Genomic DNA, 26,094 nt, shown 5'->3' with positions numbered 1-26,094 from the left:
CATGCGCACCCACCCTCCTGGAGGCTGGGCGCCTGCGGGGCCCCGCCCCTCCTCCAGCGGCCCGTGTCTCCATGGCGACCGCGTGCGCCTGGCGGCCCCCATTGTTGGGCTGCACCTGCCTGCGCTCTCGGCGCACCAGCCGGCTAGTGGGGGCACCCCCACAGGTGAGGCGGGAGGGGCGCTCCGCAGGTGAGGCAGGGAGGGGGGCACCACAGGGGAGGAGGAAGGGGGTGCGGCAGGTGAGGTGGGGGAAGAAGGGGTGTGTGCGAGTGAGGGGAGCTCTGAGCTCCTGGGGCCCGACGGTGGGCCGGCAGCTGATGGAAGGCGGTGCCCAGTACAGACTGCGCCCCCAAGCGTGGACTCTCAGGCTCCGATGGGGAAACAGAGGCAGGGCGCGCTGGGCACCTGGAGCAGCCTCAGGATCCCCCGGAGCCCGCCCTCATTTTTAGGTCCTCGTGTTTCGCTCTGGTTTTCAGACATTTGTCCTGTTGGGAGGTTTATAGGAGGTTGAAGTCCTCCCCTCATAGCCTAGCAGAACAGGACTAACCAGAGAAAGGCCCAGTCATGGGGGTGGGGGTGGGGGATAAGGTTGGGGGGATGGGGAGGTAGCACCTGTGGGCAGTTCCTTCACCCCCATTTTATGGAAGGAATACGTTGGTTTACAGACTTTGGAACGTTTTGACTGTTTTCCTCCCTGAAATAGCCATTTCTATCCTGCGTCTTGGAGTGGAAAGTTGTATCCATGGTTCAGAGTGAGGAGCAGAACGTTTTCATCTGAACCTTCTTGCATCTCAGGGATTCTTTTAAAATTTAAAAGTCAAGTTGATGATATCGTTTATTAAAAGCGAGTGCTTTGTAAGCAGGTGAAATCACTGCAGGCCTGCCAGGCAGCTAGCCCATCCCGCCTGGGGCCTGGGAACGTGGCCGCGGTCCTCATTGTGGTTGTGTCCCCTCTCCCTCCAGGTGACCCAGGAGGATGAGCGGTGGCCTGGAGGATTGCTTCCTCCCAGCTGACAGATGGAGGGAACCGGCCCTGGGACTGCCGACCTGGAGAGCGACGCTGCTCAGGCTGGGCACCCGCCTGCCGCCCCCTCCAAAGACATTCCTAAGAGTGTCCAGGGGGCCATATTTTCTTCCTCACCAATTCTAGACTTGAGTCAAAGGGGTCTTCAACATTTAGGAGGCATCCTTAAAATTCCCACCCTTAAAGTAAGTGGGGCGTGTCTCGGGGTATTGTGCACGGACCGAGTAGACATAAACAAACAGCTCACCCCAGGCTTTCACTTGTTGGCTTCTCTGCAGGAGAGAAATTCTAGTATGAGAAGAGGAGGGTTAACTCGGGGCTTCGCGTGCTGTTCAAGACAAATGAGAAATTCAGGCCTGGGGACCAGCCAATGGGAATACCTCGTAGGGTCCAAGTCTGATGTTCTCTCTCCTCAAGAAAGTCTTGGGCACCAAAAAGCTTATGGTAGACACTGCTACTGAAAGCACCTTCGGTCCCTAATTTAATATATTTGTATTATTGATTGCAGAGAGGAAGGGAGAGGGAGAAAGAGATAGAAACATCAATGATGAGAGAGAATCATGGATCGGCTGCCTCCTGCACGCCCCACACTGGGGACTGAGCCCGTAACCCAGGCACGTGCCCTGACCTGGAATTGAACTGGGACCTACTGGTTCATAGGTCGACGCTCAACCGCTGAGCCATGCCAGCTGGGTCCCAGTCTCTTATTTAAAACACAGAAGCCCTAAAAACCCAGTCAACATTGAAACGGAAAAACTTTCTCACCCACACTTTGCTGACGTCACATGGCACTTTTACCTAATGCCTGGCGCCTTCGCCAGGTGAGTCCCTGCCTGCTTGTGATCTGGTGAGCTTTTGTGACTTCCAGAATAAGGTTCCATCAGAGCCCAGCAACATAGTCACGATGGCCAACGCTGACCTGGCACTGCTGTGTGCCAAGCATTGCCCACCTAGTGTGTCCTGGGAGGTGGATCACGTGACCTGTTTTACAGGTGGGGACTCTGGAGCACAGAGAGGTTTGGGAACTTGTTCAAAGTCACACAGCTAATAGGTCCCGTGCTCTGCACTTTGTCCCTGCCTCCCGTGCTATTGCCTCCTTTCTGATGGTGACTTGATTTCACTGGGAATCCTGCAGTGATGGCTCTGGGGTTGTTCTTGTGTGGCTGCTGATCACGGTTAGCCCACAGCAGGCTGCTCAGTGTGTGTGTCCTTCAGTTATTTCCTGTGGATGCGTCCCTGGGACCAGACGGGGCCGTTCCTTCACCGGGCAGAGTTGCTGTGGGCCCAGGAGGGAGAAGAGGGATATAAACACGGGGGGTGAGTGGTGTCAAAGGGAGTTTTAGAAGTGGCATGTGCTCATGGGGTGTCCTCGGGTCAGGACGCGCTCTCAGCTCCCACAGCGGCACACGGGTCCTGACGATTCTCGTGTTGAGTCTCGTGTCTACTGTTTAAACTTAAGGTAAAAGAGTACGATTTCTCGTCTAACTCGATACGTGTGATTGCGGTGGCTCGTAGCTCTTCGGAAATGCTTCTAGGCTGCATCGTGTTTTAAAATTCAGTTGGTTGACCAAACGTCGTCTTTTCTTTCCTGGGAAGCAATTGCATCTTCAGAGAAATGAGCTCTGCACAATCCCGCGAGACTTTTTTCAGCTGCTGCCCAACCTCACCTGGCTGGACCTGCGGCACAACAGGATTCAGGTGCTTCCGTCCGGGATTGGCTCTCACAGGCAAGTTGCGCTCCTGTTCCCGATTCAAAGTCCCCATCCCTTTAACACGTCTGAGAGCCTGCTCTGTTGCTGCTCAGCTCCTCCTGGTTGAGTTTTGACTTCAGAATGGAAGCATTTAATGGTGTTTTTGAGGCTGGCCGGGCGGTGTGATGGCTGAGTGTACACATTCATGGGGCTATTGTTGTAACTCAGGACACTTAGCAACTGAGGGTGCCAGTGCCTTGGTTGGACCGGCCGTGTGGGGTTTGTAATGTCTGGGTCCATCTCTGACTCGTTGTGTGAAACTGCCTGAAGGGTTGGAAATACAAGCACTTGTATCCGAAACGAGAAATTCTGCTCATTTTGGAAGAGTGAATGTGTGCTCTCCTGCTCTGACTCCAGAGATTCCCAGCACCCCCACTTCAAAGACCTGGGCCCTTCCCAGCAGCTGACCAGCAGCTGGCATCCTCAGCATGGCCTCCGGGAGCCATGCTCACCAGGAGGTTCCCTCCCCTCCTGGCCCCTTTGCCGCCTGTACCCAGGCCTTCCCCCAGTGCTTCTTACCCTTTGAAACCTTCTGAGAAACACTTCAGGCCCTCCTTCTGTGTCAGCGCATCTGGGCAAAGGAAGCACATGCAAAGGCCCTGGGGCGGGCATGTGCTTGGAGACGTGAGGGACACAGGGAGGCCAGCATGGTCGGCCAGGCTTGTAGGCTACAGCTGCTGTTTTGGATTTCATTTTGAAAGAGGGTTGTAGGGAGCGCCAATAGGGTCAAGCATGAACCACGTCCAGCATGGCCAGGGGTGAGCCTGAGGAGGGGTAGTGAAGGATTAAAGAAGACAGATAAGAAAATACAGTTGGGGTCAGGTAGGATCACTGTGCCTGGATGAGGAAACAGTGACACAGCCTGTAAGCTGAAGCTTTATTTTATAGTCAGATCACACAAAGCAAAAAAAGGGGAGTGGTCAACATGTTTACAATGTTCTTGCAAGTTTCATTACTCAAGCCTGGTTTTGGCAGCACTTACTGCACCCCCCTCAGCCCATTAGCTACCTAGGAAAAAGGGAAGACTGTAAGGTCAAGCTTAATTGTGCTAGAAGGGCTCTGCCCTCCAAGCTGGGACTTGAATGTGGCTCTGCCACAGGTCGGTCCGAGGCTTGACCCTATAGCCGCTCCCCACAGAGGGTTTGAGTGGATGGGGGTGGAATTTGACTTGGCTTTCAGATCACTGTATGGAGGGGCGAGAGTGGCAGCAGTGAGGCCACGTAGGAAGCCACTGCAGCAGTGCATGCGCGAGGCGGTGCCTGGGCAAGGCTGGACACGGCAGAGCTGCGCTGGGCTCGGGAGCTGGTGGGGCTCCGGTTGCATGTGGGCATGGGAGGAAGAGAGGTGTGCAAGGGCACCCCCAGCTCTGACATGAGTAACTGCACAGAAGCCAGGTGGTCACTGAAACCGCAGGGCACAGGCCTACAGCAGGCCCTTCACTCACCCGGCTGTTGCTCACCATTTTTAAAAGCAATTTTTAAGAAGTGAGTATTGCCCTAGCCCAGTCTTTGGCAAACTGCGGCTCGGCAAACTGTGGCTCACGAGCCACATGCGGCTCTTTGGCCCCTTGAGTGTGGCTCTTCCACAAAATACCGACTTCTGCGCATGGGCCACAAAGTTTCAATCGCACTGTACGTGCGCGCCCACACATGGTATTTTGTAGTATTTTGTGGAAGAGCCACACTCAAGGGGCCAAAGAGCCGCATGTGGCTCACGAGCTGCAGTTTGCCGACCATGGCCCTAGCCAGTTTGGCTTAGTGGATAGAGCATCAGTCTGCGGACCGAAGGGTCCCAGGTTCGATTCCAGTCAAGGACAAGTACCTGGGTTGCAGGCTCCTCCCTGGCCTGGGTCCCAGAGGCAACCAATTGATGTGTTTCTCTCACATCGATATTTCTCTGTCTTTCCCTTTCTCTTCCACTCTCTCTAAAAAAATCACCTCGGGTGAGGATTAAAAAAAAAAATGAGTATTCTGTCACCTGTAAGAATAAGAGAAAATGTCTCCGATCCTTGGTGCCTTCGCAGGCTCCTTGAGGAAGCAGCGAATGTCATGATGAGATGGCGTCTCCATCAGGATGGGCCAGAGCCAGGAGCCCTCTTCCTGGAGCCCCTGGGGTTGGCGGGGTCTGCGGAGCAGATCACTTGTGGGGAGTCGTGTCCCTGGTTGCATAGAGCCGGCCAGGCATGCGCATTGCTGAGCCCGGTCTGCAGCTGGCTGTGTGCCTGGCTGTGTGACGGGCTGAGGCTGTCCGGGCTGCTTCCTCCTTCCCCTGACAGCTGACCCGAGTGGCCTCCCCAGTCCTCAGAGGTGGCCTGGGAAGGCGCTGTTCATCACACGGTCCTCTTCTGTGTTTAGGATAATCTAGTGCTTTTTGTCCATAAATTGTGTGAAGAGTAATTGCTACTCAAAAGATAAAAATGGAGTGCTTTCCCCTAAACACTCTTCTTTCTTCTCAAATAAGCACACAGTTCTCCAATGTTGGAATCTTTGATGTTTCCAGTCAAAGACCGCTGCTCACTGTTGTTTAAGATAGAATAGTGCATGTGATGTGCAGCCCATTACGTCATTCAAATCAGAGCAGCCTGCGGAAGACCTGAAACACCCTCATTATAAATTTTTTTTTTAATTATTATTAGTTAAGGTATTACAAATGTGTCCTCATCCCCCCCTTTAACCCCCAACCTCCCCCCCACACACAAACTCATGCTCCCATCCCCCCGTTGTCCATGTCCATTGGTTTGGCTTATATACATGTATACAAGTCCTTCTGTTGATCTCTTCCCCTTACCCCCGCCCTCCCCTACTTTCCTTCTGGGGATTGATAGCCTGATCGCTGTTTCTCAGTCTTTGGGTCTGTCCTTTTTCATCAGTCTATGTTGTTCTCTATAATCCACAAATGAGTGAGATCATGTGGTATTTATCTTTCTCTGACTGGCTTATTTCACTTAGCATAATGCTCTCCAGTTCCATCCATGCTGTTGCAAAAGCTCATTATAAATTTTAAGTGATTGTGCGCTTATTCAAAGCCTTAAGCTTCCCACAAAGCGCGATGAAAACCATCCAGAACGAAGGTGCCCCTTCAGGGCCGGCAGTGTGAGCTCGCGGCCAGAGCGGACGCTTGAGGAGCGGCCTCAGCCCGGGTGCCCCTACGAGTAGCTTGGTTCCCACAGACGCCTATGTCCAGGGAGACGTCTGTGAGATGAAATGATGGATCAGCACTGGCTGTCATTTAAAGTGTGCACCGAATATTTTAATGTGTTATTATGTAGGGTGGAAACAGGCCTGATACCCTCTCAGGTCAGTAGGTGGCTGCCATGTTGTATGTCCCCAAACCAGCCAACAACAAGAATGTCCCTGTTGTGGGGAGGTGAGGGCAGTTCTGTCGAGGCATCTCCGGAAGCTCTGGGCGCTGTCCCCAGTGGCTGCTGCGTGTCAGCAGATGTAAAGGGGCTAATACCCAAAGCAGCCCAAGTACCAACGCTCCCAGGAAGGTAAATAGAAAATTGTCAGCCCCTGGGCTGAAGCCACTGACGAGCCAGAGTATTTGTGGTCCTTTCACACCAGATTTCAGCTGGGGACCCCTGAGAAGGGAAGGAGGAAGGGAAACTGCCGTTAATATACGACACAGTCTTCATTCAGGTGGAACCAGAGGGGCCAAGGCAGCGTGAACTGGTGACTCCCCAGCAGGCATGCAGCCAATCATTTCTGTTGGGGCCCTCCAGCCATCCTGTCTGCCTGCCGTCTCTTTTGTGCTAAATTTTACAAGTCATGCTAACAGGTGTCAAATACAGGGAGAAACTGCCCCCAAACCAGGTGTCCTTGCTTGGGGACTTCTCTGGCCACGAGTATGTGAATCACCATCCGTAAGCAGGGCAGACATGCCGGGCAGCACACTCTTGACCGTGGAGAACATTTGCACAGAGCACCTGAAAATGCTGGGGTGCATCACACACACCTTAGGCACCCCCGTGTGGTGCATGTGTCACCGGGTACCCACAGCCGGGCACTGGCTCTCAGCCAGGAGAACTTGCCTCCCTCTGCACACAATTGGCAATGTCTGCAGGTTTTGTGGTTGTCAGGGGTAGGGGTGGTTTACTGGCATCTTGCGGGGACAGGCCTAGATGCTGCTATAAACACCCTCAGGCACAGGACCGTCCCCCAGCCAAGCATTGCCTGGCCCCAAGGTCAGCAGTGCCGGGCGAGAGCTCGGCCCGATGCTGGGACAGTTGACCACGCCTGTCGTCACTCTGTGGGTCTGTGGCGTTGCCGCCTTAAAGAGAAGACAAATGAAGAAATGCGGTATCGCTTAGGGACAGTTACTCGACTTTCTGCTTTTAAATGCTATCTGTTCTGTTTTGTTTTAAAGGTATTTGAAAACTTTGCTTTTAGAAAGAAATCCTATCAAAATGTTACCTGTGCAGCTGGGTAAGTACTCAAACAACCAAATAAAAGGTGGTTTTAAAATGCAGTCTAGTGAGGTTGCTGCAACCTGCAGTGGCGCCAGGCATGGCCCCGAGGGGAGGCCGCGTGTGGCTCACGCCCTCCGCCTCTGTCCTCGGGCTCCCAAGAGCTGCCAGCGCCCGCGCGATTTCTACACCTAAAGAGTGACCCGCAGCCTAGCGTGAGGAGCGATGAAACCTTTCCTTTCAGATCCACCAACGTCTGCTTCTTTATATTTTGATACAATGTTATTGGTTGAATAGAAATTTAGGATTTTTATGTTTTCTCGTTGCTTTTGGCGCTCTGGTTTGTGTGGAGCGCTAGCCCTGTGGTTTCACATGCGTGTTCCCGTGCTCATTGGCTCGGAGTGTGTGAGTGCATTCACTTCAGCCTCCTCCTGGCCACCCTCAGTGCGCGCATGCACCTTCCCAGTTTTGACTTCAGCCTCTGCGTCGTCAGCCGCAGGCAGGTGTGGTTGGGTGTCGCTCTTCTGTCCAGTCTGATGGTCTCTGCCTTTTACCTGGAGCGTTGCTTCTTTCTCATTCTCATTTCCTCTCTTCCTGGGACTCCAGTTACACAAGTTTAGATTCTGATTCTGTCCCACGGGCCTTGAATGCTCCCTTTCCCCCTGATTCTTTTTTCTCTCTCTGTGTTCCATTTTCTGTTGTGTTCCACTAGAGGCCCAGTGCATGAATTTGTGCACAGGTGGGGTCTGGCTGGCCTGCCCCAATCGGGGCCAATAGGGCCGGGCCAGCCAGGGGAAGGGGACGCGGGTGGTTGGCCGGCCCCGCCCCCTGGTCCAACTCCCGATCGAGGGGACAATTTGCATATTAGCTTTTTAGTATATAGGATTGACCTGCCTTGAGTTCTAGGTCTTCTGGTGAGTCTAGTCTGCTGTTAAACTCATCCATTCAGTTCAATGGTTTGCAACTAGACTTGAGATTGTGTGTGTGTGTGTGTGTTGGGGGGTGGATTTTAAATTACTAATTCATTTTCTTAATTGTTATAGATTGATTCAGATGATCTATTTCTACCTGCATCAGTTTGGGAATATCTTCATCTGCCTTTTTGAAGGAGAGTTTGCCAGACCCAGAACTCTTGACTGACAGCGCTGTGGACACCTGCTCCCCTGTGCTCAGGCCACCACTGCTTTCGCCAGGAAGTCCGCTCTTGATCTTATAGTTGCTGTTCCCTTGTAGGTGCTGAGTTGTCTTTCCCTGGCTGTTTTCAATAATATTTCTCTGTCTTTCAGGAGTTTGTGATGTTTCTTAGTGTGAATCCTTGTGGTTTATATTACTTGGGATTTGTTAAGCTTCTTAGATATATACATTAATGTTTATCATCAAATTAGAGCTGTGTTGGCCATGGTTTGTTCAGATTTTTTTCTAACCCTCTCTTTTACTCCTCCTATGACTGTTTTCACATGTATATTAACATTCTTGATGTTCTATGGGTCTCTGAGTTCTGTTGTTGTTTGAATCTTTTTTCTCTTGGACCTCAGCTTGCATACATATTATCTATCCATCTTCCAGTTGACTTGTTTCTTTTGTCGTCTTGTATATGCTTTTGCCATTTTGTCATCTTGAGGCCAGTGAATTTTTTATTTCAGTCTTTGTAATTTTTAAGTCTAAAACTGCTGTTTGGTTATTTAATAATTCTATTATTATTGACATTCTATATTTGTTGAGACATTTTACTATATTTTCCTTTAATTACTTAAGTTGTTTTTTTTTTTTTTTTCATTTCTTTAAACATGTTTATAACAACTGCTTTGATGTTTTTGTATGCTACATCCAGCATCTGAGCCTGCTCAAAGACAGTCTCTCTTGGCTGCTTGTTTCCTGAGTATGTGTCATATTTTACTTTTCTTTGCATGCCTTATAGTTTTTGGTATTGTTGAAGATAGGCATTTTGGATAATACATTATAGCAGCTTTTGGTGATTTTTACTAGAGGGCTGCTGCTGTTGCTTTACTAGAGGGCTGTTTGTTTATTTTATTTCATTTTGTAATTAGACTGGTCTTAATCTGTGGAATCTGTCCCCCCTGCAGGGTTTTGTTTTTTTTTTAAAGCAAATCTCAGACGTCTGTCATATAATTTTACCCAGAATTCTCAACAGGATCTCTTTTTCCTCATGTGCAAAAGTAACTGTCATCTCCTGTCTCGATTGCACAGGAGTGTGTGTAACATGCTGATGGTTCTTCCTCTCCGTCAGGGAACGTGACGACGCTGAGAGCACTGAACCTGAGGCACTGCCCTCTGGAGTTCCCGCCTCAGGTCATTGTGCAGAAGGGCCCGGCCGCCATCCTGAGATTCCTGCAAGGCTCTGCAGCCAAGCTCTCCTCCCGCCGAGACCCAGCAGCTTCTCAAGGTTCGTAGGACAATTATTAGGACAAACTGCGTCAAAATCAAAGCAAGTGTTTTTTAAAATCTGGGCTCAGGGCACCTCCTCTCTATAATCATGTCCCGAGGAACACAGGAGCCTCATGTGTCCCCACTGGATGCTCCCAGCACCTGGTTCACACACGGTCCCCTCGCTGACAGCAGAGCCCTGTCTTTCTCTGGCTGTGCTCACAGGCTTGCATCCTCAGTGCCCACGATGGAGCCTGTCCGGGTGGGTTTGGGTAAAAGTTCACTGGGATGAACATAATGAAACAGTCCTCACCCCCAATACCATCACGTAACTATTTCAGGAATTGCTTGGTCCATTAGACAACAATTGCCCATTCTATAGGCTTCCTTCCTTCCTTCCTTCCTTCCTTCCTTCCTTCCTTCCTTCCTTCCTTCCTCCCTCCCTCCCTCCCTCCCTCCCTCCCTCCCTCCCTCCCTTCCTTCCTTCCTTCCTCCCTCCCTCCCTCCCTCCCTCCCTTCCTTCCTTCCTTCCTTCCTTCCTTCCTTCCTTCCTTCCTTCCCCCCTTTCCCCCTTCCTTCCCCTCTCTTCCTACCTTCCTTCCTTCCTTCCTTCCTTCCTTCCTTCCTTCCTTCCTTCCTTCCTTTTCCTCCCCTGAGAATTGTCGAGAGTGGAAGGGAGAGGGAGAGACAGAGAAAAACACTGATGTGAGAGAGACACATCAATTGGTTGCCTCCCACACACACCTTGACCAGGGCCCAGGGGTTGAGCCTGCAACCAAGATATGTGTTCTTGACCAGAATTGAACCCAGGACCCTTCAGTCCACAGGCTGACGCTCTAACCACTGAGAAACTGGCTAAAGCTAAACTATTTTTCTCTAAAAACACCAACCCCATGCATGTAGCGGTCGGGAGCATACAGCACTGGGAGTGTGCTGTCCTATGCACGCATGTGTCATGTCCTGTGTGGCACCAGCGCATCTCACTCAGCTGCCCACTGGGTCCCACAGAAGACCTATGGGGTCGTGTGGGGCACACACTGTAATAACAATGCTTGATAGCAAAACCTCTACCTGTTTCATATTCTGAGCTCTCCTTCTGGATGCTGTGTTTAGAGAATGGCTTTTTCTTAGAGAAAAAAGTTGTAAAACACTGATCTTGAAAAATATTTTTTAGAATTTTATGCTTTCATAAGTAATAAATATTTAGGGTCATCATTGTTCTCATTACCCTTCAATCCCATTGCAGTTTTTGTTTTTTACATTGAAGTCTTTACCTGTTTAATACAATAGACATGTAATCGACAAGAAAAAAAGGTAGAGCCCAGCCTATGCGGCTCAGCGATTGAGCATCAGCCGAGGAACCAAGAAGTCACTGGTTTGATTCCCAATCAGGGCACATGCTCAGGATGTGGGCTCGATCCCCAGTGTGGGGCATGCAGGAGGCAGCAGATCGATGATGTTCCTGTCTCATTGATGTTTCTATCTGTCTATCTCTCTATCCCTTTCCTTTCTTCTCTCTCTCTCTCTCATCCTATATAATAAAGCGGTAATATGCTAATTGACTGTCACACCCTCACAAAGATGGCAGCACCCACAGCCACAAGATGGCAGCACCCAGGCACCTCAGCCCTGCCGGCAGTGAATTTTCATGCGACCATTACCTTTCTAAAAAATCCTTACCCAAGGATATGATTATTTCTTTTAGATCATCTGTTCTCGGGGAGCAGGCCTCAGCCAGTAGGTGGGCATCCCCCAAGGGTCCCAGACTGTGAGAGGGCACAGGCTGTGCTGAGGGACTCCCTGAGTGCATGAATATATATACTAGATGTGCATTGCATGAAGAGATTCGTGCAATAGGCCTTCCTTCCCCTGGCTGCCGGCACCGGTTTTCCTCCGGCACCCGGGACCCGGGCCTTTGGTCCGGCTGCAGAGGAGAAGCCAAGCCTCTTCAGTCTTCAGTCTTCAGTCTTCAGTCTTTGCTCCGTGCCTGCATATGCAAATTAACCACCATCTTTGTTGGGTTAATTTGCATAGTCAATCTGATTGGCTGGTGGATGTAGTGGAGTGACACCAATTTGCATGTTTCCCTTTTATTAGTGTAGATAATGGCTAACTAGATTAGACTTGAGAGGCTGAAAATGAATTCACCTCTTACAGGAAGTATCTTACAGTGGTCAGAGCTGTTTAAAATGTATCCAAGGACACAGGGTGTGTGAGTCTACATGCCTGGGGCAGATGTGTGCCAGGGCTTGATGGGCACACCCCAGCCTGTCCAAGTGTCTGTGCCCGTGGGAATGGAGGCCTCATACAGCCAGGTACACGGGTCTGTGGGACACCGTGGCTCCAACGCCTAATGCAGGACCTGGCAGAGACAGAGGATGAATACATTTCAGGCCAATTTGATCCCAAATAATTTACCTAGAGCTAGAGATAAAAGTGTCTGAAAGTCAACAAAAGCATTGCCAGACAAAAGCAGTAGGCACATGGGCTAAACCAGGGGTGGGCAAACTTTTTGACTCGAGGGCCACAATGGGTTCTTAAACTGGACCGGAGGGCCAGAACAAAAGCATGGATGGAGTGTTTGTGTGAACTAATATAAATTCAAAGTAAACATCATTACATAAAAAGGTACGGTCTTTTTTTTTTTTTTAGTTTTATTTCAAACGGGCTGGATCCAGCCCGCGGGCCATAGTTTGCCCACGGCTGGGCTAAACGTTGATTAGAAATTAAGACACCCCAAGGATGTGCATAGGGAGTACCTTCCCTTACATGGGTTTACAGGGACTGCCAGAGCCTGGGCAGAGGGAGCTGCCTGGGGTTGCTTGAGGCTCGGCCCAGGGTTGCAGCGCAGTCGACTGAATCGGGATTTTATTTTACTAGCAATGCACCGAAGTCAGCTGCCATATCCGCTGCTGGCCTTAACCGAAGAATATGCACCCGACGGAGGCACCGCTAATTCTCAGGGACCAAAGGGGACCAGGTTAAAAGACCTGGAGGGCCCGTTCCCACCTGTTGAGAGACTGGACCTGAGTGAGCTCAGGAAATCCGCCGATTCCTGTGAAGACTGGCCGAGTGAGGAGGAGATCAGGCGCTTCTGGAAGCTGCGGCAGGAGATCGTGGAGAAGGAGCAGGTGGAGGTTCTGCAAAACCAGCTCCTCGCCATGGAGCTGCCTCCAAACCTCCGGGCCGTGCTGCGCACCCCGGACGAAGCGCGCCCCAATCCCAGACATGCCCTCAGGTACGACTCTTAGGCCAAGGTGTGTCCTCAGGTCTTTTCAAAGTTGAAAAACTGCTTTGCAACTATCTGGTAAAACATCAGGTATGTGTGTGTGTCTGCATTGCCTTCACTAGTTAGGCAGCACTACCAACCTGGCTTTGGGTTAAAGTCACCCCAACATGGGCTCCAAGTAGGTGGTTACACAAGAGAAAAGCCCAAATCCTGTGTGTTTGAGTGTGTGTGTGTGTGTGTGTGTGTGTTATATGCCTGGTGTGTGTGAGTGTGTGTGTGTGTGGTATGTCTGTGCATGGTATGTGCCCATGTGTATATTGCATGTGTGTTGCATGTGCATGATGTGCATGATGGGTGTTGTGTATTCATGGTGTATGATGTGTGTTGCACGTGCATGATGTATGTAATGTGTGTTACATGCGCATGATATAGGTGATGTGTTGTATGTGCATGGGTATGTGTGGTGTGTGTTGCGTATGCATGCTGTGTGCTGTGTGTTGCGCATGCATCGTGTGTGTGATGTGTGTTGCATGTGCATGGTGTGTGGGGGGGGGTCTGGGTACGGTGTGTGAGAAGGCTGGGGTTGGAATATTGAAAACACTGAAAATCTTCCATCTCCAGGAAAGGTGTTACTGTTCATCACACTATCCTTACACCCGTTCCGTAGGTCTGAACATTTTCAGAATAAAAACCGCCGAGGTGTTACTCACCGACGGTAGCCGCAGAGCTGTAGGAAGCACGTAGTGTGGCTCCGCGGCAGCCCGGCCTGGACTCACCTCGCGACTCTCTCAGTCCAGAGTCACCCACTCGCGGACAGGACGGTCCAAGCCTGCTATTTAGAAACCTCCTCCTCCCTCCTTGCATTCGCATCCAGGTGGCTCAGGGGAAGCCGGTTCAGAGCCCGCAGCCCGAGGGTGACCTGGCGGCTTGGGGGTGGGCGTGGAGGGCAGCGCCTTCCCCGCAGGCCCAGGCTGCAGCCGGCCCAGAAGCCCTGCTCTCAGGTTGTGTGTTTTCTACCGCGTCTTCCAGGTGTGTGTTCACCGCAAGGTTTTGTTAGTTGCGTGGCTAAAACCTTGTGTCATTCCAGAAGGAAGATACCCGCCTTCAAGGGCGCCCTGCCTGGCCTGGCGTTAGCGCACCCGGCGGGGACAGGGACAGGGGCGGCGACAGGAGCAGAGCAGCTGGAGGACAGGCGGGTCTCGGCCTTCAGGGAGCTGCGGGAGAAGCAGGTGCTGATGGAGCAGCGCCGGAGGTGAGGCTGGGCTGCGTGGGATCCCGGCGGGCCTGGGGGCGACTCCTGACAAACGGACTGTTTCTCCCCCTTTGGAAGCCGGGAGCTGCTTCCGAGTGCAGGCCGTCTCCGGGCCGGCTCTCCCTGCGCGCCCGTCCCCACCCGCCGCCTCACGCCGCCTGCCTTCTTTGTTACACCTTCCTCCAGTTTCTTATTCTTCCTTAATCCGCCCTCCTCTCCTTTCACTTACTTGGCTGGCAGGTCTTTTCTAAAGAACAATATTTAAAAGTAACATGCTTGTCCATTCACTCTCACCCTTGCCTCGCGGGTCTGCTGCTGCTGCGGCCACGCCTGTGCTCAGCGTGTCCTCTGTCCAGCTCTGCTGACCGTCCGCCTTCCCCGTGCTCTGGGCCCTGGGAGGCTGGCCAGCATGGGCCTCGCCCACAGCACCCAGGAGCCCCTCGCCTCCTGGTTGGGTTTGGTCAGTGGAGGGGTCCCAGCAAGGGGGTCGGAGAGAAGAGGGAGCTGGAGGGCAGTACCTTTATTCCACCTGCTCCTCCCTGTGAATGCCACCTGGGCCTGGCCAGGTCCCCCACAGAGGCCCACCCCATGCTTCTCACTCCTGGGTTCCACCCGGCAGTCACTCCTTCCCTCCTCCCTGGGCCTGGGCGGCTAGCCCCTCTCCCCCCGCACTGCCCCAGGACCTGTCTGCCCCTCCCCCATGAATAGCCTGGTGTGAATAAACCCTCCTGAACCCATCCCGTGAGTGTGTCTTCTCTCGGGCCCTGATGGATGCGGACTGTTCACGGACCCAGTTCTGAGGGTGCACGATTGTCCTCCCGCCACCAGGCCTACTGTCTAGTCGGCTGCTTTTCCTTCAGTGAAAGGTGGGGGGGGGGTGGACCCTCAGAACTGGTCAGGACACATGAGGTCCCGGCCCCTGGGCTGTTCCCTGGTGGCAGGGATGACAGAGAGGCTCAGACTCGGGGCGTGCTCTGGGCTGCTCCTGGGATCACGCTGGTCATCAGCCACAGCTGTGGACAGCCACCTCCTAGAGTCCCCCAAAGTGTCCCTCAGCTGGAGTCCAGGCTACAGGAGTGGGGCCGCCTGCCGCCCAGCTCAGGGCCAGCACGGGCAGCCTGGCGGGCAGTTCTGCAGAGCAAGGCCATCTGTGTCCCCGCGAGAGGAGCCTCCTAGAGCCAATGTCACAGGCTGGTCCTGACCACCGAGGGCCCCCGGCACCTCCCTGCTCTGCATCTAGGCGGGTCCCACCCCTCCTGCCTGGCTTCGCCTGTTCCCTGATTCTAGTTCCTAAAACTCCAGTTCCAGCCTCGGGCACCTGCCCTTAGACTCCTCCAGGGAGCTCTTCTGCCCCTGGTTTTCACGTGAGTCCCTCCCCTCCCCCAGCCACCGTCCCCCTCTTGTTCTGCCCATGATGGCGGTGCTCAGGGCAGGGAAGTGGCACGGCGGCACCGGCACTCGGGGTGCCCGGGACCCTGCACGCTCTGTGAAAGGAAGGTCTCAAGCACCAAGGGCAGGTGCCAGCTCTCTCCTTGGTTTCTCTGCCTGGGACCCCGAGGCTGCGTTCTGTGGGGACAGTGCAGGAGGCCTGTCCTGCGGCTTAGACTCCTGGTGGACCTGGTTGTCTTAGGACGTGAGGCTTCTAAGGACTTTACCCGGGGCCTCTCAAGGGGCGGGGGGAGGTCCCTTCCATCCAGTTCACCGAGAAGTGGTGGAGACGAGGATGGACCCCGTCTTCTGGGAGGGTAGCCCCTGAGGTCACAAAGTCACAGCTCCACACAGGACTGCTGAGTGGAGGACCAAGGAGTGTGGCTCAGCTGGGGGCAGGGGAACCACCCAGGCAGGGGCGGGAGGCGGTCTAGTGGGGAGGCCTCTGCAGGGGTGCAGAGGGGGGCATCTGGCCCTTCCCAGGCTCTGACAGCAAAGCACGGCTGCCAGGAGGACCAGCACCGTGCCCCAGGGGCGCCTGGGAAGGAGGTACCTGGTCCTAGTGCCACCTAAATCCCGAGGCAGCACCAAGCACCGGTGCGGGACCTCACAGGGGGCAGTGGGCGGAGCCCGGGGGCCATGAGGACGGAAGAGCCCATAACACAGGCAGGGCAAGAGGCCAGGGGGCCATCTGCTGAGACGGGAGAGCAGAGGCCAGATTTGAGGGGAAGGGCTGGGGAGGTGTGCTGACCACCGGAAGCTACGGGAGACCCAGGAAGTAGTTCACACGGGCAGATGGAGACCTGGGCCCGGCGAGGCTTCCCATGGATCCCGCCCCATCTCCAAAGCCAGAAGCACAGCCAGCGGTCTCTGAGTTGTGGGCAGTGACTCCCCTTGGGTGTGACCGCAGGGAGGTCAGGGTGCAGCGGGCAACCCCTTGCCACGTGGAGCCCGTCCTGCCAAAGCCCAGCGAGAGCATGGCCACGTCACAGGGAGGGGCCCGGGAGACACGCGTGCTCACTCTCTAACGTGGAACTCACGTGTCTCAGAGGAAGCTGACTCATCGGCAGCCACTGCGAGTGCCTGAAGGCCTCGGTGCCAGGGCTGGCGGCCACAGCCCCGGCCTGGCCTTCTGATGCCTCGCCTGGCAGGGGCTTGAGGGAGGCCGGGCTCGCCCTTGGGACAGTTCGATGTGCCCAGCTCGGCCCAGGGTGCATGTCAGAAGCTGCCCCCCAAATCTGTGCCGCTCAGGCCAGCGTCCGCCCTCTGGACGGAGGGACCGGAAGTGGGGGGCTGTGTGTGGAGCTTTAACAATGACGGGAGGGTCCTGGTAAGTTGTGCGGCTGCCCCCGACCAGGACCGACTGATACGATGGTGCCTTTCCTCCAGAGACAGAAGGGCGCTGCTGGAGTGGCGGGAGCAAGCCCAGACGCTGAGGAAGAGGAAGAGGGAACTCGGCAAACTCCGGCCTCCACGACTGACGCTGGTAGGCGGTGCTGGCGGGAGGTGGGGCTGCGGTGAGACCTGGGAGCAGCTGTCGGCTGTCGGGCACTGCCGGCCGCTCGCATGGTCGAGTGCCCTGGGCTCCCGCTCCTCCTGTTCTGGCCTGGGATGCGGCAGGTGCTGCCAACATCCCCCCCTTTCCCGGGTGAAGACAGGCCCGCCGGCCCAGCGCAGGGGGGGGGGGGGTCTGGGCTGGCGCTGTGGTGTGCACTCTGCACCATCGGAGTCAAATGCGCCCACAGGTGTCTTGCTGGGTCTCCTTGTCTGGGGTCCTCTCAGCTTCAGGGCGGTCGGGCACCTTGGAAGCCGAGCAGCGGTGGTTGAGCGGGCTCAGGCCCTCCATTTCCAAGGCTGGGGCCACCGGCTCCCATGGCTCATTTGGAGTCTGAGCCCAGATGGACAGGGCAGCCGTGGGCCTGGACGTGACGGCTGGCTTCTCTCCCGCGAGCCGTCAGGCACGTGTGCATTTGAACTTGGCATGATGTTCCTTCAGTTCTTTTGTTTAAGGCATGTCCCCCGTTGGCACCCCACTGGGCAGGGTGGCCTCTGCGCCCCTAGTCTGGGGGAAGGCACCCTGTCCGCTGTCCACCTCACAGCGGGGTGGCCACTCTGACAGGCAAGCTTTGAGGGAAAGCTGTAGAGACAGTGGGACTCCCCACGTGTCCCTTCCGCTCCAAGTACTCACACCCACACCACCACGGACCGGCTCAGTGGGGAGTGGACGACGGGACAGCGCTATTAGCGGAAAAAACACACTGAATCCAGCATGTTGTCCACTGAAGCCAGCGATGGCCCGGGGCCACATCCCAGGGGCGTTCGGGGATGCCCGCCGGCCTCGGACATAGCACGGGCAGGGGTGCAGCAGGGCGAGGGCAGGAGAGCTCCGACCAGTCACCGATAACACAGGCTTTCTGACTCTCTGTCAGTTATGTTTCAGTTCGAAACCTAGTGATTTAAAAACAGGGTCACGTCTGCATGGTCACGTCCATTTCCGGTGGGTGCCACCCTGCTCTGTGCCTGGCCCTTCACCCCGCCTGGCCAGCAGCACGGCCAGCTGGCGGCCGAGGCCGGGTGGTGGCCGCAGTGCAGGGACCGCTGTTCTCTGACGGCCGCTGATCGGCCTCCGTGGACGATCGTTGTGCCCACAGCAGTGTCGCCGTGGGCTCCTGAACACCTTGTTATGTTTTCCTAGGAGGCCCCCAAGCTCCCCTTTGCCACAGATCTGATCGACGACGAGAAAATGCCAGTGGCTCCACCGGGTAAAGGGGCACAGCTCAGAGAGAAGTCCCCACACGCCAGTAACGAGCCCAGGTTGGTTCTGGGGGGTGATGCTCCCTCCCACCCCTGGGTCAGAGGTCTTGGTTCCACCAGCATCTCATGGGCAGAGGTCCAGGCCTCTGGGGGCTCAGGTAGCACGGACAGCGGGAAGGATGGGTCCCTCCCTCAGGAGCTGCTGTAGCCGCTGGGCTTGTCACCTCCCGCCAGTGTCCGCACATCCCTGAGGGACCCGTCCGCACTTGGAGCAGCAGCTCCGCGGGCCCCAGCCTTGCTTTAGGTGCCTGGGTTCTCCCTGCGCTGGCGTGCCTTCTCAGCCCCCACTGCGCCCTCCGGCGGCGGTCCGTGCCTCCCACTAGAGCAGCGGTTCTCAACCTTCTGGCCCTTTAAATACAGTTCCTCATGTTGTGATCCAACCACAAAATTATTTTCGTTGCTACTTCATAACTGTCATGTTGCTACTGTTGTGAATCGTCATGTAAATATCTGATATGCAGGATGGTCCTAGGCGACCCCTGGGAAAGGGTCGTTCGACCGCCAAAGGGGTCGCGACCCACAGGTTGAGAACCGCTGCCCTAGAGTCTCAGGCCTCTTTCTGCCACTCTGCGTGTCTTTGTTATCAATCAAAGGGTGTGAACCCAAAGCCCCGATGCTAACAGAGCAAATATGTTTAAAATCCTCATTTAACCCAATGTCCCTCTGACAGAGGGTTTATGACAACGATGTATCTGACGTGAAAACAGACGCGCTCTTTGTCACATGGCACGATGTGCAGGGCCCTAAACCTGCAGCATCTTCACCTGAAGTTTTTAAAATACAGTGCGTGTCCCAGCAGCCTGGAGCCGAGGGGAAGGGTTGGGAGAGTCGCCCAGGCCTGGCTGCGAGCTGGCGCCGGGAGGGAGGAAGGGGCGGGCGGCCTCTGGTGGCCTCCGCTTCCCCTTCAGCGCCTCACCCTCACGATGGGGTGCAAGCCGCGGGCTCTGCTTTGGTCTGGAGGGGAAGGAAGGCTCCTTCTCCCAGGTTAAGGCCGGCCCGGGTCTCCGCAGGCCCTTCCAGGAGCGGGACCTGGAGGGGAGGCTGCAGCAGCACGTCCGGCAGATGCAGGAGCGGAGGAGAACGTTTCAGGGGCTGGCGCCGTTCAAGGAGATGAGGAGGGCCACCGAGGACCTGGAGGTGGTACGTATTTCTCAGCTTTATTTAAAAACAAGGGGTTTTATTAAAAACAGAAGGGAGCTTGCTGTGCCTTCTCATGTTCGCTGAAATGTGGGTGGGGGGGCATTTCACGGGCCTTACAGGGGGCGAGGGTCCCAGGATGACTCGGTCGAAGGATGGGAACACATTCTGGCCCTCGGGTGCGACATGCCGCCTGACGGGCCTTGGCTGCAGCTTCTCCTCGACCCGCGGAAACGGGGCAGGGACCTGTCTGTGGGGTCTTCCCCTGAGGGTTTGTGCCAGCAGAGCTGGGTGGGGCCGTGAGGGCTTCCGCTAAGGAGGGACCTGGGCCGCAGCCAGGCCACAGGCCCACGCGCCCAGTGTCTGTGTAGGGTCACAGTGGCAGGTATGCAGAAAGCAAAATAAATGTTTTTAATTCCACAAAGAACACAATCGTTTTAGGAAAGAAAATGTTAACCAGGGGATCAGCAGCGAATAATGTCCGCTGGTCATGAGGCTGTAAACCCCAAGTTGATGGGTCTGCAGATGGAGGTCCAGGCTATGCCCAGGGAGATGGAACTGAGGCAGGGGGAGGGCAAGGGGGGCGAGGACATGCCCTCCTTGGGGACAGGGAGGTCCCGGCACTGCAGACAGAGCGGCCAGCTTTTCTGGGTAGAGGTACCCAAGGGCCCCCTGCCTCCTCCTCCATGCACCTCCTTCTGGCCCAACAGATGGGCTGGGGACAGGGCATTTGGAGCAGAGCCCACACCTCATTCCAGGCTCAGGGATCCCCTCCACCTCAGCACACTGGGTCCTGTTCCTGTGTCCGAGTCTCAGCACCCCCTCCCGGGGCGGGTGTGAGTCGCAGGTGGGATCGCAGTCGGGACGGGGCCCGCTGTGGTGACGTGAGCAGGAGAGCGGATCCTCCCTTGGCCCTTCCTTGATTGGCAGTTATGCAGACGCTGCATGTGGACACCGGGGCCTCTGGGGACCTGGCTCCGGGGCCCAAGGGACAGCACCTGCCCCCTGCACCGGACAGAGTGTCTGAACAGAGACAGGCTGACCCCGTCCTGTCCACCTGGCTAACTTTGTCCCCCCGCCCTCCCCTAAAGGCCAGAAAGCTGCTGGACGGAGTCATGAAACTGAGCAAGAGCCATGGGGGCCCTGCGCTCCCTGGGAGCCATCCGCTGTGCCTGCCGGCATTACAGCCTCAGAATACGTTTTCCAACACGAAATACTAAGCATCTGAAAATGACTACAAATACTAATGACAGCGTCTTATGTGTGATGACGGGAACGCCTCCAGCCGGGAGTGGGCTCGGCGGGGGCTGTCTTCCTCCGTGCCCTCGCACGCTGGGGCCTCAGGTTCAGCATCTCCCTCGGCTTGCTGTGCAGGCAGCCTATTGTTTTTGATCTGTGTTGCTTTTTCTGAGGCCGTGAAAGGTTTCAGCTGCATTAAAAGGAAGAGAATACTGTAAACCAGCCACACCACTTTCATTTCTAGCAACAAAGGTAGTTATTTCCATGGGCAGGGGGGTGGGGTGGTGGTGGGGTTAGCTCACCCCATCCTGCCAGGTAGAAGCCACTGCCATGAGGCCCTCCTCCCACCAGCAGGGGTCTCCTTTGACCTTCAACCTTCCCAGTGTCGGACCCAGCAGGGCACGCCCCTGCCCCCCGAAGGCTGCCTAGGCCTCCCCTCCGATCAGCCGATCAGCCACTCCCGCAGGCTAATCGATTCTGTCTGCCCCAGGGTTTTGTTCTGAGCTCACTGCATTCGGGAAGGAGGCTGGGCCCCAGCTCAGCGGGAGGCCTTCATCAGCCTCGTGCCCTCTGGGGCTCCCCGCCTGTCCCGCCCAGGGGTCCAACTCCAGTCATGTTACCTTTTTAAAAGATCACTTTGCTCTAAGAATCCTAGAAACAGGGTACAGATAACAGTCAAACACTGTTAGATGATTAAAAAGGAAAAGCTGGAGAAAAATTCAGTGGTGGCATTCCGTGGTGGCAAACATGCTTGATTTTACCCCAGCTTCAAATTTGTTTAATTTTGCTGGTTGGTTCAAGCTGCAGTGATTCCATTTTTGTCCGTGTTGGCCTCAAGTTTTGCGTGTTTTTCATTCTATTAGCAGTGATAGTCCCTTTACCTTCTCTCCTAATCAGACAGGTATAAATGCCAACTCCTCCAGCTTCCCCAACCCCTCCTTTCCCGTCCTGTGCACCGACAAGGACTTCCAGTGTTCTCGCCACCTCCCTCGGTTATCCAATGCTACGTGACAGGCCACTTAGGGGGCCCGAGCACCCCCCACCCTCACCCCCCCGACACACACACACATGCCCCTCCAGGTGGTCCCTCTGCAGGGAGCTCCGGGCTCTGAAAGTGCAGAATGGAAGCTTCCAGACCTTCCTCATGCTTAGGCCATAAAGGAGTGCAGCACCATTCCTTCAGCCTCAGCGCTGTGACCCACGTTCCCCTGCAGGTGGCGCCTGGGGCACACCGCTGCTGCCAAGGCCATGCAGGGCAGGGGCGGGCGTCCTGGCCCACATGCCCAGACTCTGCGGGTTCTCTGTCTTTGACTCTGAGAGAGAGCTCAGTTTCTGGCCAAGCAGTTTCAATCAATGTGGGGAGATTTCTCCTCTCGCCCACACTAGGACATCAAAGCTGACTGCAAACCAGGTCAGATGAGGACCTGGACAGGGGCCTGGGAGCCTTGGGAGCGGAGCGTCCCAAATATACTCTGCCCCCAGGATTTCTCAATGGCCCCCCACAGCTTGGGGTGCTCTGCCCTTGGGTTCCTCGTCACGGAGAACAGACTTAAGGGAGAAGCAGCCAGCTGGCTCAGGATAAGGACCACAGATCAACTGTTTTGAAACTAAAGCAATTATTTGAGAAAGAGATGCCCCACCCTGAAACGTTCTTGCTCAGATGCCTGCAAACACAGGACCTGGACCTGGGCCTGAGGGGGACTCGGGGCCACTGCAGAGCACTGCCCCACTCACGGGACTCAGAAAGGCACCTGTTAGGGGTGGGTGGGGAAGCTTTCCAGGAGGCACCAGCCACCTACTAGGGCCTTTGAGCAATTCCACGGGCCCAGGGGAAATACCAATGGGGCGGGTGCTGCACAGGAATGTGGCACGTGTTTGCTGCTGCAGCCCAGCCCTGACCATGGCCCAAAGTCTGAGGATCTCATTGCTGGACCAGCTACAGGGGAGAACTGTGATGGTGATGGTGATGGTGATGTGATGATAGTAATGGTGATGATAATGGTGGTGATGGTGATGCTGGTGGTGATGGTGATAGTGATGATGGTGGTGGTGGTGGTGATGGTGATGGTGATGTCTGGGAGAGAAGCTTGGTTGGCTCATGCACCCCACTCCGCCCTGGGCCTAGGATGGGTGCTAACACATGGTAATGGGTGCCAATCAAGCCCTAGTTCTCAAGGGCCTCATCTTGTCCTCTCCCTCCCAGATGAGACCTGCTGTGAGGTGGTGTAGGTCCAAGCAGGAGGACCCATCTTGGCCTTCACACCTGTGGCCTCTGGGTACTGGCTCTGGGTAGATCCATGGTCTCTGACCCATGGCTCTGGCCCTTGGACCAGGCAGCTTTGGTTCCATCTCAGAAGCACCTGGTTGGGCTGCAAATGACCTGCCCACTGGGCCAGCCCAGGAGAGCTCCAGTAAGAGGAAGTGGGAACAGGCCCAGGTATGTGAGGGAGGGGGCTACTGGGGTGGGAGACACCAGCCACCTAGCCAGGTGACTGTGGCAGCTTTCATTCTAGCCATGGGGAGTTCCCATGAGTCTCATGTTGTAGGCGAGACAGAATGAGAGATGACAAAGGCATAATTATGTACCAGTTGAAAGAACAGTGCTGGACGGGGCTCAGCAGGCTCTCCTGTGGCTTCAGGGGTGAGGAGGTGGGCCATGAGAGCTGGGACTTGGAGGTTTCCCGAAATACTAGAGGGGTCAGGCTAGTGAGGCACCTCCAAGGACCAGCACAGAGACCAGTCCCCTGAAGGGAGGTGGACACATAGGTCACCCCTGCTTAAAGCATTCCTGCTGCCCCTCCTGCTGGCTCATGGTAACGCAACTCAGCTCCAGAGGTGGTTCTGGGTGGTTTCCTGTCTCCCTCCATGCCACCACCCTGCCCATCTAACCAGTGCTTGGGGCTGGCTAGGCCAAGGGCCAGGTGCTAGGTAGGCCTGGCGGTGGCTATGGTGCCCACAGCAGGGTGTGAAGGCTTTAGGAGTGAAGTCCAAAGGCCTGGGGAGAGGCTCCTGGCCCTGTTTTCCCTCAGCCTGGGGTCATTCTGCAGCCCCTCCCTAGTCCCATTGGGCAGCCACCCACGGCTCTAGGTTCTGGGAATGTTCTTTCCAGGGACCAGCACACGGTCACTTACCGCCATGCACAGGGCTGGCCCTTGAGGGGGACACTAGAGGAGGGAGCACTGGGTCAGAAAGGAAGGGGCATATGGGGGTCAGGACCCCTGGGCTGACCAGGTTCCTGCAAAGAACACTGGCACTTTCATCAGGGGCTCTGGAAGCTCCTAGCGCCTCCTTGAAACAAGAGTGGGGTAGGGGAGCCAGTAGGGAGCAGATGGGTGGGCAGGTCTGCCAGGCGGGGCCCCAAACAGCCACCTTTAAACTTCAAATCCACCTGTTGTCTCTTTTAAAGTTTCTACTTTGTAGAGACAGATTTGTAAAATGGCTTCCAAGTTCACTTAAAAAGTACACAACACAGATGGGGCTGAGGCGGGACACACTTCTCACTTGCCCTCCCCGCTCTCAGCTCTGTGTTCCCAACACCCACTGTCCCATCAGGCTCCCCTCCAGGCTGTCGTCAAATGTATCTGCCCCACCTACCTCCTCCATGAACACCTGGGAGCCCCCTTCCTACAACACTGGGTACCTTTCAGAGGGTCCCCTTCTGTGCACCCCCCCCCCACTTTAGCCCCGTGTCCAGCTGCCCACACTGTCATGTGGGGCCCCTTTCCCTCTGGGTGGACGTCTGCTCAAGCACCACCCCTCCCGGGAACGCTTTCCTAACACCCCCATCCACACACAGCTCCCCTGTGCACACATTGACACACCCCTACCCATGATATCCCTACCAGCCTGGGGCTGACTCAAACCCTGGCTCCCTGGTCCACGGTGTCCAGGAAAGGCAGTGCGCAGCAGGCAGTGGACAGCCTCTGGCCAGTCTCCCTTCCCAGTGCCAGCAGGGGTCCCTGTTGCCTGGCCTTTTTGCTCCAATGTCAGCCCCACCCAGGTGGGAGTGGGGACTGCAAAGGCCTGTGGGTGCAGACAGTAGGCAGGCCCCTCTGGGGGCTGAGCTGTCACAGGGAGGGGTTGGCTGACCATGGAGAGGTGGCGGACTCAGATACCTGAGCCCCTCTGCTCTCCTCCTACACCAGCGCTAGAACCTCTGCTAGGGCTGACTGATGCTCCTGGGGCCTCATTCTCCAACCCTTACAATTGGGGCGGTGAGGCACTGCGAGGTCCCCGTGGCCTTCCGTGGCTCCGCCCCCGGCTCCTCTAGGACGGCTCTGCGCCCCGCGGTCGCCTGAGGGCGAGCACGAGCAGAGCCAGGTTGCCCTAGGGTCCATGGAGGCGCCAGGGGTGGCGGCCATGACGCAGGGCGGGGCCGGGCGGGGCCTGGTGCGGGGCTCGGAGGGGCGGGGTCTGGCGGCGGGCGGCGTCCGGGTCGTCAGGACAACCGGCTGCCGGCCAGTCTCCGCTGCCCCGTCAGGCTCAGCAAGCCCAGCTTAGGGGGCGGGCCGGGTTCCGGGCAAGGTCACTGCAACAGGCTGGGCTCCGAGCGCCAGTGCTCGGTAAAGGCGAGAGCTTTAACTGGGCGGAAGGCGCGCGGGCGCAGGACGCAGTTAGGGGTACGGTGTGCGCTCCGCGCCTCCACCGCCCCACTCCCCATAGCCGGCCGGTTGCGCGCGCCGGGAAGCCCCTCTCTCCCTCGCAACGTTCCTTCATACTGTGAACTGGCCGCGTGGCCCTCCGGCCGCTCCGGCCGCGGTGGAGTAGCTCGGAAGCCACAGTTTCCGGGCGATCCAGGCGGCAGGGTCGCAACTGAGACTTGCAGACTGGATCACCCTCCCTTACCCTGGTGCGAGCCATCCTGGGCGCACCGGGAACCCAGAGCCCGGCGCACATCCCGTCGTAACCCAGGAGGGTGCCTAGGGCGCGGGGGTCGCCAAATGCCCCCTAGGAGCCAGGGAGAGACTGGGCCGCTGCGGCGCTCCTCCTGGTGTCCCTTCGGCGCCCCGCGTCTTCTTGGCCCGCCCGCCCGGCTTCCTGCTCGCTCCGCCGGGACTTCCTCCCCGCAGTGCAGGGTGGCCACTGGGCGCCAGACCCGGAGGCGGGGGACCGGACTACAGGGATTGGGGGGCGGAAAGGAGAGGAGGAGACCTGGGTCGGGAGGGGAGGCGCCCCGGAAGGCCCCGGGCAGGGGTGGGGGAGGGGCCCTGGAGCAGGGCCGGGGAATGTCTCCGGCCGCCCCTCGGCTCCAGCTCCCGGACCCTTTCGTCGGACGCTCGCGGCCAGCGTACTCGGGGCCGCGCGCAAACCCTGCCCCATCCCGGGAGCTGCGCAGTGCGTTCACGCCCACCCAGCTCCGGAGGCAGCCCGGCCCCGCGTGCGTCTCCGGGAGCCGGGTTCCGGGACAGGGGCGCCGGCGGGTGTCCCGCG

General features: G+C 56.2%; 1 protein-coding gene across 1 annotated transcript; it reads left to right on the top strand.

The window, feature by feature from the left end:
* Window positions 1-71: 71 nt before the first annotated feature.
* On the top strand, window positions 72-20,815 carry LRRC27 (leucine rich repeat containing 27; the record flags this gene model as incomplete). The annotated part of the gene is given in 13 exon segments (XM_081104540.1): window positions 72-164; window positions 1,018-1,209; window positions 2,621-2,751; window positions 7,141-7,199; window positions 9,429-9,584; window positions 12,446-12,803; window positions 13,669-13,836; window positions 13,882-14,046; window positions 16,864-16,960; window positions 18,170-18,288; window positions 19,299-19,428; window positions 20,517-20,642; window positions 20,646-20,815. Coding segments are annotated over 13 exon segments (1,821 nt in total). The 3' UTR covers window positions 20,673-20,815.
* Window positions 20,816-26,094: the final 5,279 nt, after the last annotated feature.

Source organism: Myotis nattereri (assembly GCF_964212035.1).
Source record: "Myotis nattereri genome assembly, chromosome: 13".
Lineage (NCBI taxonomy): Eukaryota > Metazoa > Chordata > Mammalia > Chiroptera > Vespertilionidae > Myotis > Myotis nattereri.
This window is presented reverse-complemented; position numbering and strand designations above follow the sequence as displayed.